The 15,712-nt window shown below is 39.6% G+C and overlaps 1 protein-coding gene across 3 annotated transcripts in view; it reads right to left on the bottom strand.

Moving 5' to 3' along the window:
- The window catches only part of RASA3 (RAS p21 protein activator 3), a 170,994-nt gene that overhangs the window by 62,309 nt on the left and 92,973 nt on the right, over positions 1–15,712 (bottom strand). For all 3 annotated transcript variants that reach the window (XM_059839625.1, XM_059839626.1, XM_059839624.1), the window contains exon 4: positions 6,488–6,582. In XM_059839625.1, the coding sequence (XP_059695608.1) occupies positions 6,488–6,582 (95 nt within the window). The remainder of the gene's footprint in view (positions 1–6,487; positions 6,583–15,712) is intronic.

Here is a 15,712-nt window from a genome sequence, read left to right as displayed (position 1 = left end):
TGCTGAGGAAAGTGCAGCAGCTCTATTCGCACTGCATGGATTCATAAATGCTAAGCAAAGCGGAACTGCTATCTGCTTGCTCTCCATATGTGCAGGCATGTCAGAATCGCTCAAGAACTGGCAAACAACTTCACATGGCATAATGTTAACCTTCCTGTTTCGCTAAAGGAAGAATACTGCCATATGGTCAAAATCCTTAAAATGAATCATATTTTCTTCTCAAATAGTTTGATGGGATATAATATGTAGATGAAAGTGAAAGAGTTTCATTCCCCCAGACAAATTATGTTCTGTAGATACAGCCCCACGTATGTTACTTTAAAACCATGTACACTCATCCTTCAGCAGGAGGTGCTCCTCACCACAATACACTAGCCACTGAAAAGTATTAGACCAAAACTTGATTAGCTGTCCTAGCCCTTTGTGCTGTTAAGCCTGAATACTGTGCTCTTACATTCACACACGAAGTCTTGCCACAAAGCAGGATCTGGTCAATAGCTGCTCTTTCCCTCTACCACAAACATTATTTACCATTGCTGATGCATGGCTGAGTTGTCTCAAATAATTTTGTCAGTAGGCATTTAGCCTTGAGATTCTCCCCACCCTATCAAAACAGACATGTCATCTCTCTTCAAAACAACTAGAAGATAGAAGCTTTAGTTCCACTGTTCAAAGTATAGAGGGTAGCACCCATTTATTTCCTGTTTGGGTTTGAAAGCTGATACCAAACCTGGAAGCAGCTTCTTCTTTTTACCATTTGCATTTACCCATGCTTACAGTAGGTTGTACAAAATGCATCAGTGACTCATTTTTATGCTAGAAGTGTTTAAGTTCCAACACAAAGATAGAAAATATCTGTGTTGGACAGTGGGCATGCAATGCTCTTAACTGTTCATCGGATAATGTAATTCTATCAATTACTGGAGTGAAACTGCCCTGTACTGTTGCTCCTAAAGACAATTATATCTTGTATCTTCAAATGTATATTCTTAATTAACAATTAGCAACAGAGTCTTAACAGTTCAACACGACTTGCTCCACACAAAGAGCACTGATTTATATAGAACAGAACGCAAGCAGACATGGGACAGTCCTTGGAAATTTCAACAAGGTGAATAAAAATAACAAAGTAACATTTACAGCTTCCTCCACAGATCTGGGATAAACTGAATTCAGTCTTGTGTGATGGAGAAGACGAGCTAATTAAAAAGTTTGTGGTAAAACCTTGGCTCTGATGAACTCATGGCAAAACTCCCACCCCAGAAAGGCCAAGATTTAATTCATGAAGCCTGACACTTGGGATACAGATTCCACATTCAACAGGAAGGTGTTGAAGAAAAAGGAAACATTTTTTTGAGGACCACACCATGCCTTGGCTAGATTCTTCTAACTAATATACAGGCAGCATTTCAGAGCCAGTAGTTACGTTGAGCAAGACAAGAGGATTTTAAGTATACTCTCCAAACATACCCATAAATAATGTTTTTCACTAATGAACTACAGTACACCACAGGACACAGTCCATATTCAAGAACAGGCATGTTTAATCAACAATAGTCAAAAGCCTGCATAGACAAAATGTGAATGTGGTAAAAGGAAGAGGAAAAGCTTTTGGTGTCTGAAGAAAGTACTTAACATCAGTTAATCTTTGGCACAAAGCTTTGAGTACAGAAGGTTAAATGTGAGACAATTTGCTTCCTCAGTGTTGGTTATCTGCCCTTTACATGCCTTTTATTTTTATTAAGTTGAGAGCCAAATAGATATCTCAGACACATCAAAGTTCTTATGAGAAGGAAGGGGAAATGAGCAATTATCAAGTTTTAGTCAGACTTTTTTTCTGCCCCAACAATGACTTTACATAAGACCTTGAGCATTAATGGCTTTGGAAAAGCATTCTATCATTCAGAACTGAGAACTCAGCTGTAAGAGGACATGACTATTTCACATTTGTCAATGAGATGGAGGAAGTAACTCAAAGCACACTTGAAAAGGGGAACTTTTAAAATAAGTGCTGCACAGGAAAACAAGTCAGAATAATCTCTCTTTGCAAATCCCCCCCCTTTGGCATATACAAACATGGGTTTGGAACATGTTGGTGTATATAGATATTAATCAGAATATCTCTGGATCTTTAACCATTTCACTGATTACATGTACACAAAGAATGTTTAGGTGACGAAGCTCAAACTTCACAAAACAGACTTGAACTATGAATTTAATGTCAAAAAATATTAAGGGAAAAACTACTCAAAACCAGGAAAGGCCTTTTAAAGACTGCATGTGCACTGGGGCTTAAATTCCCCTGAGAACACATGGACCACTGAGAGCATCTGTCATCTACAGCCCTAGGCAAATATCCGAATCAGTTACTGTTGGGTAAACTTCCTTCTGTGAAGAAAAGGAAAACATTCATGGGTCAAAAAAGAGGTACACACAATAGCATGGCTATTTTTGCTTCCAGACCTCAAAAAGTATGACAATGAGAATACAGCAGGTCCTGAAAGACAATTGACTAGTAGATAAGAAACACCTTTCATATAAAGTGTGCAACATCGTGCTCCTACTGGTCTCAAGCAGCTTACAATGTTGTCTCTGCTGCTGCTAGCCTCTCCCCTCCAGCTGAAGCTGCCTGATTGTTCATAATCTATTTCAATGCAAAAGTTAAACCATTTTCAGTAACGGCTCAATTCCTGTTCTACTTCTCACTAAAATACTTGGGCTTGTGTACTGTCGGACACTGGGCATTTAACTCTGGCACAGTACTGAGGAGGAAGCAGGCTCCATCAGAACGTGGGAACTTAAAATTCCTTCAGCTAAATGCAGACAAGCCTACCTGGTTATAGCTTTCTATCTCCAGAACAAGTTTCTCAGTCTGGAAAGTTAAGCCATAAATTAAACATTAATGGCTGCTGTCAACTTCCATTCTGTACTCTATATAAGAAAGCTTCCCGATCACATTTAACATTTTATTCTACATTTAAAAAGGAAATATTCAGACATCATGTCATTTCATATTTGTATGCCAAACACAAATACAAGCTAAAGTTTCATCATTTGTTCTTCATAGAGCAGCTCAAACTTAACCACCTGGAGCACAACTGCTGTTTCATTACCAGCTATATCTCAACAGCATCCATGGTATCCATTGACAGGACTAGAGCAGACTATGCAATGTGTTATCTTCAAACTAGTGAGAGCAAAACTAGCCAGTAAAATGTGGGGGCACTGATGTAGCAACAGAGAAAAAGCCTGTCAACTTCAAGGGGCAGCTACAGCCCACTGCCAACTGACACAGCACTGTGCTCTGGTAGCTACTGTTTCCCACTGACTCAGACAAGGGGAAGCTCAGATGCACCTGATGATGCTGATTATCTCACTGGGTGGGTTTGCTAGACCAAATGGTGAACCAAACCCACAAAAGGCATGGGTGGGTTGTAATGCCTGCTCTGCATCTGTGGGCTGAGCAGCTGCACAGCCCCACCTGTACTGCTCCATGTGAGACTGAACACAAGGTGCTGGTGAGATCACAGGTTTAGCAGCACTCAGCCCAGACATACAATGCCCTCATTTCTTCTTTAACATGAGCAATCATGCCAGACTCCTTTACTTGCTATCAAGCAATAAATGGAGGTGGCATTAAAGCATCTGACAGTAATACTCATATCTGTGTAGTCTGACAATCAATGTAGTCCCGCTGTCAGTAACATCCTTATCTGCAATAAAATTTATGAAGCTATAATCTCACTCCTGAACATACAAGGCACCTTTATAAGACAGGAAGAATTGGCAATGTTATAAAACCATAAAACTAGATTCAAAGTATCAAGCTAAACACCTTGGAAACAATCTGTGATGAAGTTATACAACATTAACACTTACATACTGATTTTTAAAGTATACAGGAACTCATACAAATGAGGTACAAACTATGCTAAACAAAATATTAAATTCCTCTCATTAAACCTCAGATAGCTCAAAATATCAGTTTTTACATTACAAATGTTATTATCTATAATTTCAAATCAGTCTCTTTTCTCAGAAATGAGGTACCATGTCCCAAAGAGGGCCGCAAGAAACACAGCATCCAGTATCACTATTATTTGAACAATCCATTGATTTTAAGGTGTTTTTCAGTTTCTGACTGTGCTGGCTACTCTTCTTAAAACCTGGGTATTTTCAGATTTCACACAGGGTAAAGCTAAGTCCCTCATAGGTTTATTATTCTTACCCAGTTTCTTTCATATCTCGGCCTAATGTATTAGAAATAATTAATTAGAAACCTGGTCTCCTTTTTCTTTTTTAATTTCTCAGTCTGACTGCATAACCCCAAGCAAGTCACATTCTTTCTGACATTTACTCTCACTATATTCAAAGTGTGGGAGTGACAATACCTTACCTCAACAGAGTGCTGTGATGCATAGCTAAATAGCCATGAAGTGATCTACAACATGGAAAATAGTACAACAGCCACTGGCTGACAAAAGCAGAAGATGCAGGAGTTTCCTGGCCTACAGCTCAATAATGTTTAATCCACTAGATTGTATTAGAAAAACTGCTAGAACGATAAAACTGATAGTTACCACATTAAGACTGCCTTTGTACTAGTATTTGCATGATTCACTGCAAACGTTAACTATTAAAAATTTCTTAAACTATTTTCTTTAAAATTGAAGGAAAACAGAAACATTGTATAAATACTCATCATTAACACAAGAATTCTATTTTCCCCTACAAATCATGAAGTGTTTAGGACAACTGAGATACTGCAAATGTAAAAGATACAAACAAAAAAAAAATCATTTGGCTATCTTCATTTGCATAAGAATTCATAAAAAATATTTACAAATCTGCTCCCACTATTATGGAAAACCAAGCCCTCTTGCAGTCTCAATATAAAGACCAAGGAGAATTTAAATATATGGATAAAATTAGAGTATCATGTAAATAATATTTTCACTACTTGTAATAAATGCTTATTATGGAGCCCAGAAACAGCTTTTAAGAGTTGGGCTCTAGTAAGGATGCAAACAAAAGTGATAAAGTGCACAATTATGAAGAGAGAACATGCTTCCAGCAAATCCTGTGCTCATCACTCAAAGCTAGAGCTGTCTGCACCTTACATTAGCACTGCTGCCCTAGAAAGAACCCTGGTCTAAAAAGCTTCCACAAATTCACTCTGTATAAGTATTGTAACAAAACAAACAATGCAGAAGCTTATCTAAATATTGGCTTTCTTCAACGGACAAATTACAGAGGGAAAGTTTTCGTATCCTACAGGAAATAAGCACTTAATCTATTGTTCTAAAGGCACTGTCATAAGAGGCTTTGGGGTAAGAAGACAGGGACACACCAGGGTAAACAGAATAGATCTCATAGTTAAAAGCCTGTTAAAAAGCCTTTCCATCACCAATGACACTGAAATGTGGCATTAAAGAGGATCAATATTTTACAAGAGAATGTCACAGGCTGAAGAGGCTGTCCTGAGGCTTTGTTTGTATCACATGAACAACAGCGTATTATTTGTCTTTCCAAACAAAAAGAAAACTTAATCTTGCATGTATTTTCACATATGCTTCACCATACATGACTACACTGTATGTTGGAATGCGTGTGCATTTTAAGTGTCATTTTCCAGCCTGGTATATGTGCAGACTTGCACACATGCTGAAAAGCCAAGACACTGTGTCCAATCCTACCATACAGAAGTATCTACATTTCCCCTTGCATTTATCTGAGACTTTTGCACAGGCCAGATATTCATGTCTCCTCCTAAACAAATACTGTGGTTCAAAAGTGATCTGTAACATATACTTACAGGAGGAAAAAAAAAAGTAACTGGCACAGTATCTTGCTATATAATTTTTATTTCTTGCTTTGTTATAATGACTATTTTCACAAGACCTAATGTCACAACAGAAAATAGAATCTGCTTCAAAAGAAGAAAAGTACAGAAAGGGGAGTCATACTGTGTAGAAAAATTTGCAAAGTACCAAACCCTAAATGTAATTTAGTGCTGAAGTAATACAATTATCAGCATTCCCATTGTATGGAAGAGGGTCTAGAGATCTGGCAAGGAATGTTCTTCACATTTAAGATGTACTTGTTGCCATTCCTGTGGCAACCTGCCAACATAATTATTTTAAGCAGTACCTGCAGATACTATTTTCAAGATGGCTCCACCCCCTGAGGAATCAACTGTTATTTATAGGGCCTGAAGGTATTCAATACTTGAGATAAACACACCCTCCGTGTATCAGTGACCTGATAGTTCAAATTGTTTTCATTATTTCTGTAGGCAGAATCCTGACCCTCAGTGATTTATGCACACTTTTAATCCACCTTATCACCAAAACCCAAACCATACTAATGGGCAACACTTCCTTTTTGTAGGGAAGCAACATATCTGTTCCAGAGCCGTGAAACCCATGAAACTGCCATGGCCTTGTTACAAATACTCTTTGCCAAGATATTTTTTAAACCATCTCACCTGTACTTCTGAATCAGCATCAACATGCTGGAGTTGAAACCAGGTGTCTCTGTTATGATACTTCTGCAGATCTTCTTTCTGTATAGCTACCTTTCCTGAAATAAAACAAATCAGAAGCAGAGTTTAAGACATGCTGTAGCTCCACCAAGATATATTTCCATCAAAACCAAGTTGCAAAACAATGATTTAGGGCCTGTCCAATTCAAGAAAGGCTCCAGAGCAAGGAAAGATTTTTTTGGGGAATACTTCTTTATACAATACATAATGATGAACACAATACTGATGGATCATACAATTCTGATGAGCATCTTTTTCCACTCCATTTTGTGAATGACTTGAAAATTCCTAAAGTCCTACTCACCTAACAGAGTGAAGCACTGGACACTATGGACAAGCTTGTAAATATGCTTATAACAAAACCATCATTATTATTTCTCTGACATGCAATTAAACTTGTGGGAAGAAAAGCTTGGAAAATGCTGCAGAGAATTTTTTGTGGCTGATGTCTGTAACAATCCCAAATTAACAGTGCCCTGCATATGTTATTGCCAACAGTATTTCAGGATGAGGCATTTCACTGTATAGTTTTGTAGGAGAAGGGAAACAACTAGAAATGTCAAATCACAGCAGATTCCCACATCTGCATTTTGGGGCCCTGTCAACCCCTCTCTCTCACTCAAATCTTTCAGACTCGGCATTACACAAGCCAGAGCCACCCAAGGGCTATCCCTGACTCTAGAGAAAAGCCAGGGGGGAAAACCCACACCAAAACACTGCAGAGTCTTAACTCTTACATTTTTACACACCTCTTGCCACTACCAAATTATCTGTTTTGGTAGGTACAGTAACAGCACCCAGCTCCACGCTGTGAACTAAGAGCCTGCATGAATGCAAAGGGTCAATGCAGAAATTTCTGTCCTGCCCAATCTCTCTCAGGCAGTATGTAAAGCACTCTCTGAGGGGCAGTGAAACTTTTTCCAAGCGTCTTTCTTTGTACACACAAAGCTGAGTGTGGCATGCCTGAGGAGCACGTGATCCTCAGAAAGCTGCTTTGGGTTGGGTGGCTCCCCAGGCACTGAGCAAAGCAGCATGTTTGAAGTGAAAGAATCCAGGGCAGTCAGAGACATTGACACAACTCAAGGAAGCTGGGGTTTGGCAATGTGGTTGGGTAGATTTCTGCTGCTAAAGTGAGTTGCTCACATACAGTTTGCAAGCACTGCTTTGTTATAAAAACACAGACTAATGAAATGTTATTGGATAAAATTCACCAATGGATATATTTTTCTGGGAAAAAGAGTGCCAAGGCGACCTACATTTACACAGTTTGGCCAGATTCGTTAATACATTAGCCCAGCAAATGTTAACAGAACACATTTACAAAGAAAAAGCGAGAGCACACGATCAAAGACTACAAAAGTGGCAAACAAAAAGCACTTCCTTTCAGAAATCTAAAAGCTTATAGAAATCCTAGCAAGGTTTTACACACCAGCATTCCCTCAATTTATGGCCTTTTCCTTTAGCTGGATGGCTTCACCCAGCCCTCCTGTTTGCTGGGCTATGCTCCATACCATGTTGCAGCTGCATCATTCTGTCACCTCTGCTATTTCTGATGACAGTTTCCAGATTTCCAGTCCCAGTTTCTAAACTACCCTGCCATTCTTCCACAACTGCCCTCCATGGTATCTGCCAGGGTTTCTACTCTAGTTTCTCTTTCAGAACTTTTGATCCATTATTTCTAAGTCTGGTTCATTCTGTACTCAGCACCATCCTCTCACTGCTTGGCTTGTAGAGATTATCAGATCCATCTCCTGTCAAACATTTAACTAGAGATTAACAAGGGAGACTCTTTATTGGATATGCAGAGCAAGCCACTTGAAACTTCTTAGAAAGGCAATAATTAAATTACACAAACCTACAAAATACTATGGCAAGAAGGGTAACTAAGACATCTGAACTGTGCTGAACAAAAGACACCAAGTTATTCTGCTGAGAAGCCATGGGATGACGATTGTTTTTTTTCAAAGCTTCTACTTTTATTCTCCAACCACAGGGGTTTGTGGAGAACCTAGTTTCTCTAAAACACTTGGAGAGGAATACATTGAAATGCATGACCTTCCACTAATTGCTTTGGAGCTCACTTGAAATTGTTTACTTTCACTGCTTGCTATCCTCACTCCACCCTTTAATCTCTTGCAGAAATCCTCCACTCAACAGCAGCATTGCACACACTTTGCAAACACCATCAGCCGCCATCATCTCATTCACAGCCACCTCCCCTGTAAGGAGTGCCCTGCAGAAAACTCCAGGATGCTTTCCCAATACCTGCATCTGTTTGTGGCGTAAATGGTGTGATCACTGCCCCCTCTTTCAGCAGGGAGTTCCACTGCTCTCTGCATCAAGGATGGCAGGGTAACCCGGATGGGTCTGGCCACAAAGTCAGTACATGATCATGATTGCAGCATAAAGTGTTCACAGGCAATGGCACGTGCCTCCAGCTCTGAGGGAGTTAACGTGCTGATACAACTGTTTTGATTAGGAAACTGTTTGAACAGCACTGTTTGCTCTGCACACAAGCAAGTTTTATTAATGACTGAAACTTATTGACTGGGCTGGCTATTATCCAGGGGTTTTCATTGCATACCAAATGAACCATAAAGAAGAAAAATCTACTAGGGAAAAAGAAGAGGGTGGCAGTAAAAAGAGGGCCTACAGTTTGGCCAGTCTAAACATATATAAAGATATATTACTGATAAGGCAGAATGCTTGATCTGCCCTATTAAACAGTTCTCTGCATACACACAGAGGAGCTTCCCTCACAATTTGTTAATAACTCTTCACCTGTACCAGTCATGTCCATATGCTCACACTCCAGCTCACACTCCTCCTCCTCATCACCAGACCTACATAAAACACAGTGCGAGTGCTGAGCATGGTCGTGTTTCTGCCCTGGTCTACACAGTCACTGCTCTTCCACTGGCTGACCTACATCTGACCTGGCTCAAACAACTTCCACGGCACCAGAACTAGGCTAAATCTAGGCCAATAATCACAAGCTGTTGGCACCTGTCATTTGACCTGACACTACACGATAAGAACCTGTAATTCTTCCTGAAGATAAACCCGACACGAGGGGTCAGAAAGATTTACCACCACTCATTTAGGGGATGTTTTCCTCTTTGTGGTTCTTCAGCCTGCTCTCAAACTCGAGCCCATTGTCTCACACTCTTTCTCAAGACTTGGGTGGCTTCCAGACAGGATCAAGAAACTCTAAATCTTGCACCTGAGGCACCCAGTCACTCCTGCTGGTTTCCTCACAGTGGCCCCAGGCTGCAGAGTCTGCATCTGATTAAGCTTTTAGACACTGTATGGGAAGAGGCAGGAAATAGCCAAGCTTGTTGAACAATGTAAGGTGTAATTTCAAAACTTAGAATAAGTTACATTTTTAGAAGTCAGATTCTCAGCAATAACCAGCAAAGATGAAGTAAAATTATTCTTCTCATCTGAACTAATTTCTTTCTGAAGCCTGATGCTCACCAGGGCCTCAGGCTGGGGGAAGGTAGGAAAACCTCATACATGCCTGCGTGTTTTCCATCCATATGGCAACATTTTCCCTATGACCATCCCCCCTACCCACTCCAGACTGAACAGATCTTCACTGCAACATTTAAATCCTAAACTCTGTGTTCAAAACAAAGGTGCAACATGCCACAACTGAGCTCTTCCTTCTGTGAAACTCTCTTTAGGGAAAAAACAATATACCTATTATTGAGGAGACAGCTTACAGATTAATAAACTTATTACCTAGGCCCTGGGTGGTTTTAAAGCTGCAAATTCCACTTTATAATCCCTGGCAGAAACTGATTTAAGAGCCTCCTACATTCTCCACCCATGCATCCCCGTCCTCTCAAGCAGGGCATAATGAAACTGTTGAAGAAATCAAGCTAATCTAAAAAAACCCAAACAATGAAAAGAAACATTCTGTGCAAGGAGAAGAAAATAAGAAAAAAGTTTCATTGGTCACATGTGGGTGGTGTTGCCATTTTTAACACAAAGGTCATTTCAACTGACTTGTTTTAGAGCTTCCTCACTCAAGAGCCACATTACCATAGCTAGAAGAAGGCAGTAGGAAATCTGTGATTTGGGCACAGAGGCAGAGATTTTGAACGGAGAAGGGTAGGAATTTCTGGCTATACCACCTGGCAAAGTTCTTGTGGAAGCACCACACCCTCAGTGCCCATCCCTCGCTGGTTACAAACATTTTTCCAAAACAAGCCAATGCAGCCCATTAAACTGTCCCTGAACATGCCTAGGCTTGTTAAGTCAGGGTCAATATCTCCGTACAAAGACTGACAGAACTGATAATTTGGCTCAGGCATTCTCCACCCCTACACAACCACGTTCTGTCTGCATTACCTGTTGGTGACAAAAGGGTTAGGCATTGGTTGAAGGATTACATCCCACCTTTTAAGAGTAATTTTCTAGTCTGCAGATGAGATATGTGAATATTTATGACAGATGCTAGACTAGTAGAAAATTTATTTACTGAAAAAGTAGCACAGCAGCAATAGGAAAGAAGTTTGTCATTTTAAAAGGGCACAAGGCTCTACCTGAAACATGATCCACCACATTTGGATCCAATAGTTATTTTACAGAAGTCTAAAATCAGAGTATTTCAGGAGCTCTTGTACCTTCTCTTTAGGTTATCGTTATATTGGAATACCTACATAGTGAAAACAACAATTTTACACACTGCTGCCAGGTGAGCTGATACAATATAATATCCTTCATTAACAATGACTGCAGTACAATTACTTTACAGCAAAGGATTAGGTCAGAGTCACATATTATAAGGCCCCAAAAGCCCAACTAACTGAGTCTTCTCTCAGCTCTGAACAGAGACTTAGTCTCCTTCCTATATAATGCACTATTAGGAAGTAAGTGAGCCTCAAAGCTACTTCAGAAGTTGCTTCATGTTAGTATGTTAAGTACACAGACACACTTGTATGATTGTATTGATTTAATGTAATTGATATGAAGGTCCATGAAGAAAGTAGCTTTCAATAGTTGGAAAGACTAGGGACAAATCAGAACTAATTTTAATCAACACTTTATGCTGTGAGAGCCTAATTATCTTGAAACAAAAAGCATCACTGCTATTCCAACCTACCCAGACATTTATAATTATCCGTATGAAAGGTTATTTGTCTTTAAATGAAAGTACAGAAACCTTTCCTGCCTTTTTCAAGAATAGCACAGTTTCACTCACCTCTCCCATAACACAGAAAAAGATCAAAACAAGCAAACTCCATATTTCAGAAATACAAAGATAAGGATGAGAATTCGGGGCAACACAAGGCTTCAGAGCCTTAGAAGCAGCAGAATTGTTCCCTCCTGGCTCCTGCGCAGTGCACCATGAAGCACAAGCACTATTAGACCATCTGCTACAATGGGTAAGAATTTAGTGGCAATAATAGCAGAACACTTCCAGCACAGCATTAGTGCATCCACAGAGAGTACTGAGGTATGTGATATTCATGACCTCAATTTCATTTGTTTGGGTTTTTTAAACTAGTCCAAATATACTAAGAATATCACTTATTAAATCAATTTTTCCCCTTTGTGGGATTTATCTTGAATAATAAGGCAGAGAAAAGTAGGCTGTGGACAAAACACAGCTTCTATCCTTTAAAGTTGTAAGCTGCAGCGTTGCATGAACTATCTTCTTTTGCTGGTCACAATGCAAGAGATCTCACCTGGCTTCCATCTGAATTTCTGCTCTCCCTCCCTGCTAAAAACAGCAAAATCCACACACAAAAAGAACCCTTGTCTACCACACCTCTGGTATGAACTCTCTGCCAGCTGCTGCCTGGGCCCTTAAAATGGCCCTACATTTGAGACATTGGCTGTAGCCTGTGGTTTGGTTGCAGTGGGAGAGCAGTTCTGAACTCCAGACCTGCAGTCACTGCTGTCTGCCTTCCAGCAGGCACCGAAACCCTGAGCATGCTGCCTGCACTGAACAACCACCTCATCTATCCCCTTATTCTACATTCAAACAAGATTAAAACTTGTCCTTATGTCAGGAGGAGGGCTGCAGGAAAAGACAGTTGAGGTTCTAGCACATTATGCTCAGTAGTTTCGTTTATGTCTGCATTTCTAGGATGAAGAAGAAAAAATACCACCTTTTGAAAGCTCAACTTTGTTCTCCTGCTCTTGGGACCGCCCATCAGGTTAAAAGATGTTGTGAGTGCATCCTAACAACTTATTCTGTGCAGAGAGTATTTACTTTAGCCTTTCTGTGTAGCTGCAGAGAACCTTTCCAGGATAATTCTAGCTTATATCTTTTTGAGTCTTGCCACTGTGAAAGAGTCATCTGTTTCCTTTATTTCATTAGTAGTTATATTTATATCATACTGAGTAGATATGTTACTCCCACGTCATCCACCAGTACATTACGGAAACAGCAAACCACTGCCCAAGCCATGCTCAGGCTATAAGAAACCAAGGAACACTATTTTCTACTGAAATTTTGATCTCTGCTTCATACTTTATTGGAGGATCTTTTCTGCACTTAACTAGCAAGAAGCACAGTTCATCAGGGATGATTTTTTCAAATTTTTTTCTTTTAAGCCAGTAAAATTCTAAAATAAAAATGTGATGCTTCAGCTACATTTGGTAACAGTTACCTAATAACAGGAGATGGTTTGCTCAGATGTTTGGCAATAAATTATGCCAACCCTACAAACATACCTCCTCACCTTTGGAGGTAACCATTAACAAAGGCACAGGTAATTCAAATGCAAGCCTCAAACAACTTTCAATTCCAAAGTGTTTTCACTTTGTGTCTCCAAGAGCTATGAGTTGGTTTCATCTACTTTAGTCCAGATTAACCAAGTTTAACTCCTTCTGAAGGCAAATTTGTTTTAGTGCTTTACTTTGCTTCACCTCATCCAGCATTAAGCCGGAAGAGTTACAACCTGCCAGGATACAATGGCCACAAGAGTCTCAATTTGTCATACAACACACCTAAAAACCTGTATCAAGGTGACTTTGAGCAGCTAAGTTGTTGTAAATGTATTTAACAGAACCACACACTAGTCTTCTCCCACTGGCTTTCTGCTCCTTCACTAAAAAGCTTAAACATTTCACATCTGTGCTTTATTGAGAACCATTCCATCCCTATCAGCACAGCAGCTTTTTGTTCTATTCAGTTCCTGCTTAGCACAGATGTTGGCAAGTCAGTTTCATGTATCTCTCACCAAAATAAATGAAGTGCTGAGGTGAGAAAAACCAAACTGACTTAAGTAGAGGATAAGTGATTGTGTACTTGTCACCTGAAGGACAGATGATATCAACCAATCTCTCACCCAAGTGTTAAGTGATTTGGTGTGGCATATTTCCTGTTTTTAATCTGATCTGTATGTTTAAGGTCGCAGCCTGGCAGCCTGAGCTATTCATTACACACCTAGAAGAATACCAGGTCAGGGCATACCACAAACATGGTTTTCCTCACTAAACCTAGCTCAGCTATTCAGGTATGAGAAACCAAGTTTATTGTTACTGTAGACACAGCATGTCTCATTCAACATCTCTAAAAGGCTGAAAAACATCAAAACAATCATTAAAGAACACTTGCCTGATACAGCAGCACTACTGTCCTAATATTCCTTCTGCTGCATCTAGCCAGAGACATCTTTTTTCCCCACTGTTACTGGAGGGGCACCAATTGAGTTTTTCAAGTTAGCCCCATCTCCTCTGTGTTTTCCTCATTCTAACAACCAGAAGGAAATAGCTATTCTACACCTTATAGACACATATCCCAGCCAACTGGCCTATTACTGCTATTTGATCATTCAGACACAAACAAATGTGATTTTAAAATGCATTTACCATTGTTTTCATAAGCATATTTCCTACTCAAAGCATCTCATCATACAACATAAATCAGTACATAAATTATCCAGTAACAGTCAATATCACTTAAACAACAACTTAAAACTAGTTTACTTTCACAGTAACTATTTGCAATATTTTATCTTAAAAAAGAGAAAAATAGAGATCCACTGAACTCTGAATTTTCTTCATTATATTTCCATTTCAACCAGCATCCAATATTCTTCCAAGACATAATGGTTCAAAAGTTGTGTCTGCTAACAAAATCCCAGATGACTTAGCAATTATGATTACGAAAATGCAAATGTAATAAGCAAACATGCAGACTCAAAAGATATCTTTATCTGCACAATCCTCCCATCCTGTATGCCAAAGTACTACAGCATGTTCAAAACATATCTGCTACACATGTTCCAGTTTGAGTTTGCTTGGCTCTTCTCAGAAGTTTGTGTCAGAGGTTTCAGGGGGTTCTTGTTTTTCATATTCTCTCTCCCACATCTTCCGCTTTTGGTAGCCTAACCCTTCTCATCTGTCACACACTGAGTTGCATTTCTGAAGTTAAAGAATTTACCATCACAAACTTACACTTCATATTTGAATAAATAAAAGCATGCCTCAGCTCCAGTAACACTAGAAGTCAGAATTGTAACTGGAAACATTGAACAGTGAACCAAAAGGAACTCTGCTAACCAACCATCTACAAAAAGTAGCTACCTGCTGAATTCTCACCATTTTGACCCATATGCACTCCAATCTCAGTCTCAAAACCCCCTCAAAACCAGCCAAATAACAATGCAAAGAGATGTCAAACATTTCAAATCGCATATAGGTAAATTCACAAGCTCAGTAACACATGGACTTTAAATCAGTCTCTCCTGGATGGACGACACTACCCCCCAACTCCCTCCTCTGAAAAAGTTCATTGCTGGATGAGCATGAGTAACTACATTTTCTTCAACAGAAGTCTCTCATGGTAACAGAATGTTACAAGGGATCTTCAGAATGCAAACAAAGGGCCCCTGACTGCAGAATTTGGTGGTTCGGTGGAAAAGAGCTCATTTTAGTTCTGCTCTGATCACCCCTTTCAGTAGGGACATCTTCCAAACCTTCCTTGCTCAAGCCTCTTCAAGAAAAGGTTTAAGTCTTAAAACTGATCTGAAGATACACATAGAAAAACTATTACTTTTAAATGTTACATACTTTTACAAACTGAAGAGTTCCCTTGTTCAAAAAAAACTCCACTGTTGAGCTTTGCAGCTGCTGACTTCCATACTGAAAACAGCCACAAGCTTTTACTCCAGAGCACTGTTTTCTTTCCAGAAAAATTTCCTACTA

This window comes from Haemorhous mexicanus, chromosome 2 (assembly GCF_027477595.1).
Source record: "Haemorhous mexicanus isolate bHaeMex1 chromosome 2, bHaeMex1.pri, whole genome shotgun sequence".
In the NCBI taxonomy this organism is placed as follows: Eukaryota; Metazoa; Chordata; class Aves; order Passeriformes; family Fringillidae; genus Haemorhous; species Haemorhous mexicanus.
The sequence above is the reverse complement of the archived record's forward strand: the minus strand, read 5'-3'. Positions and strand labels throughout refer to the sequence as shown.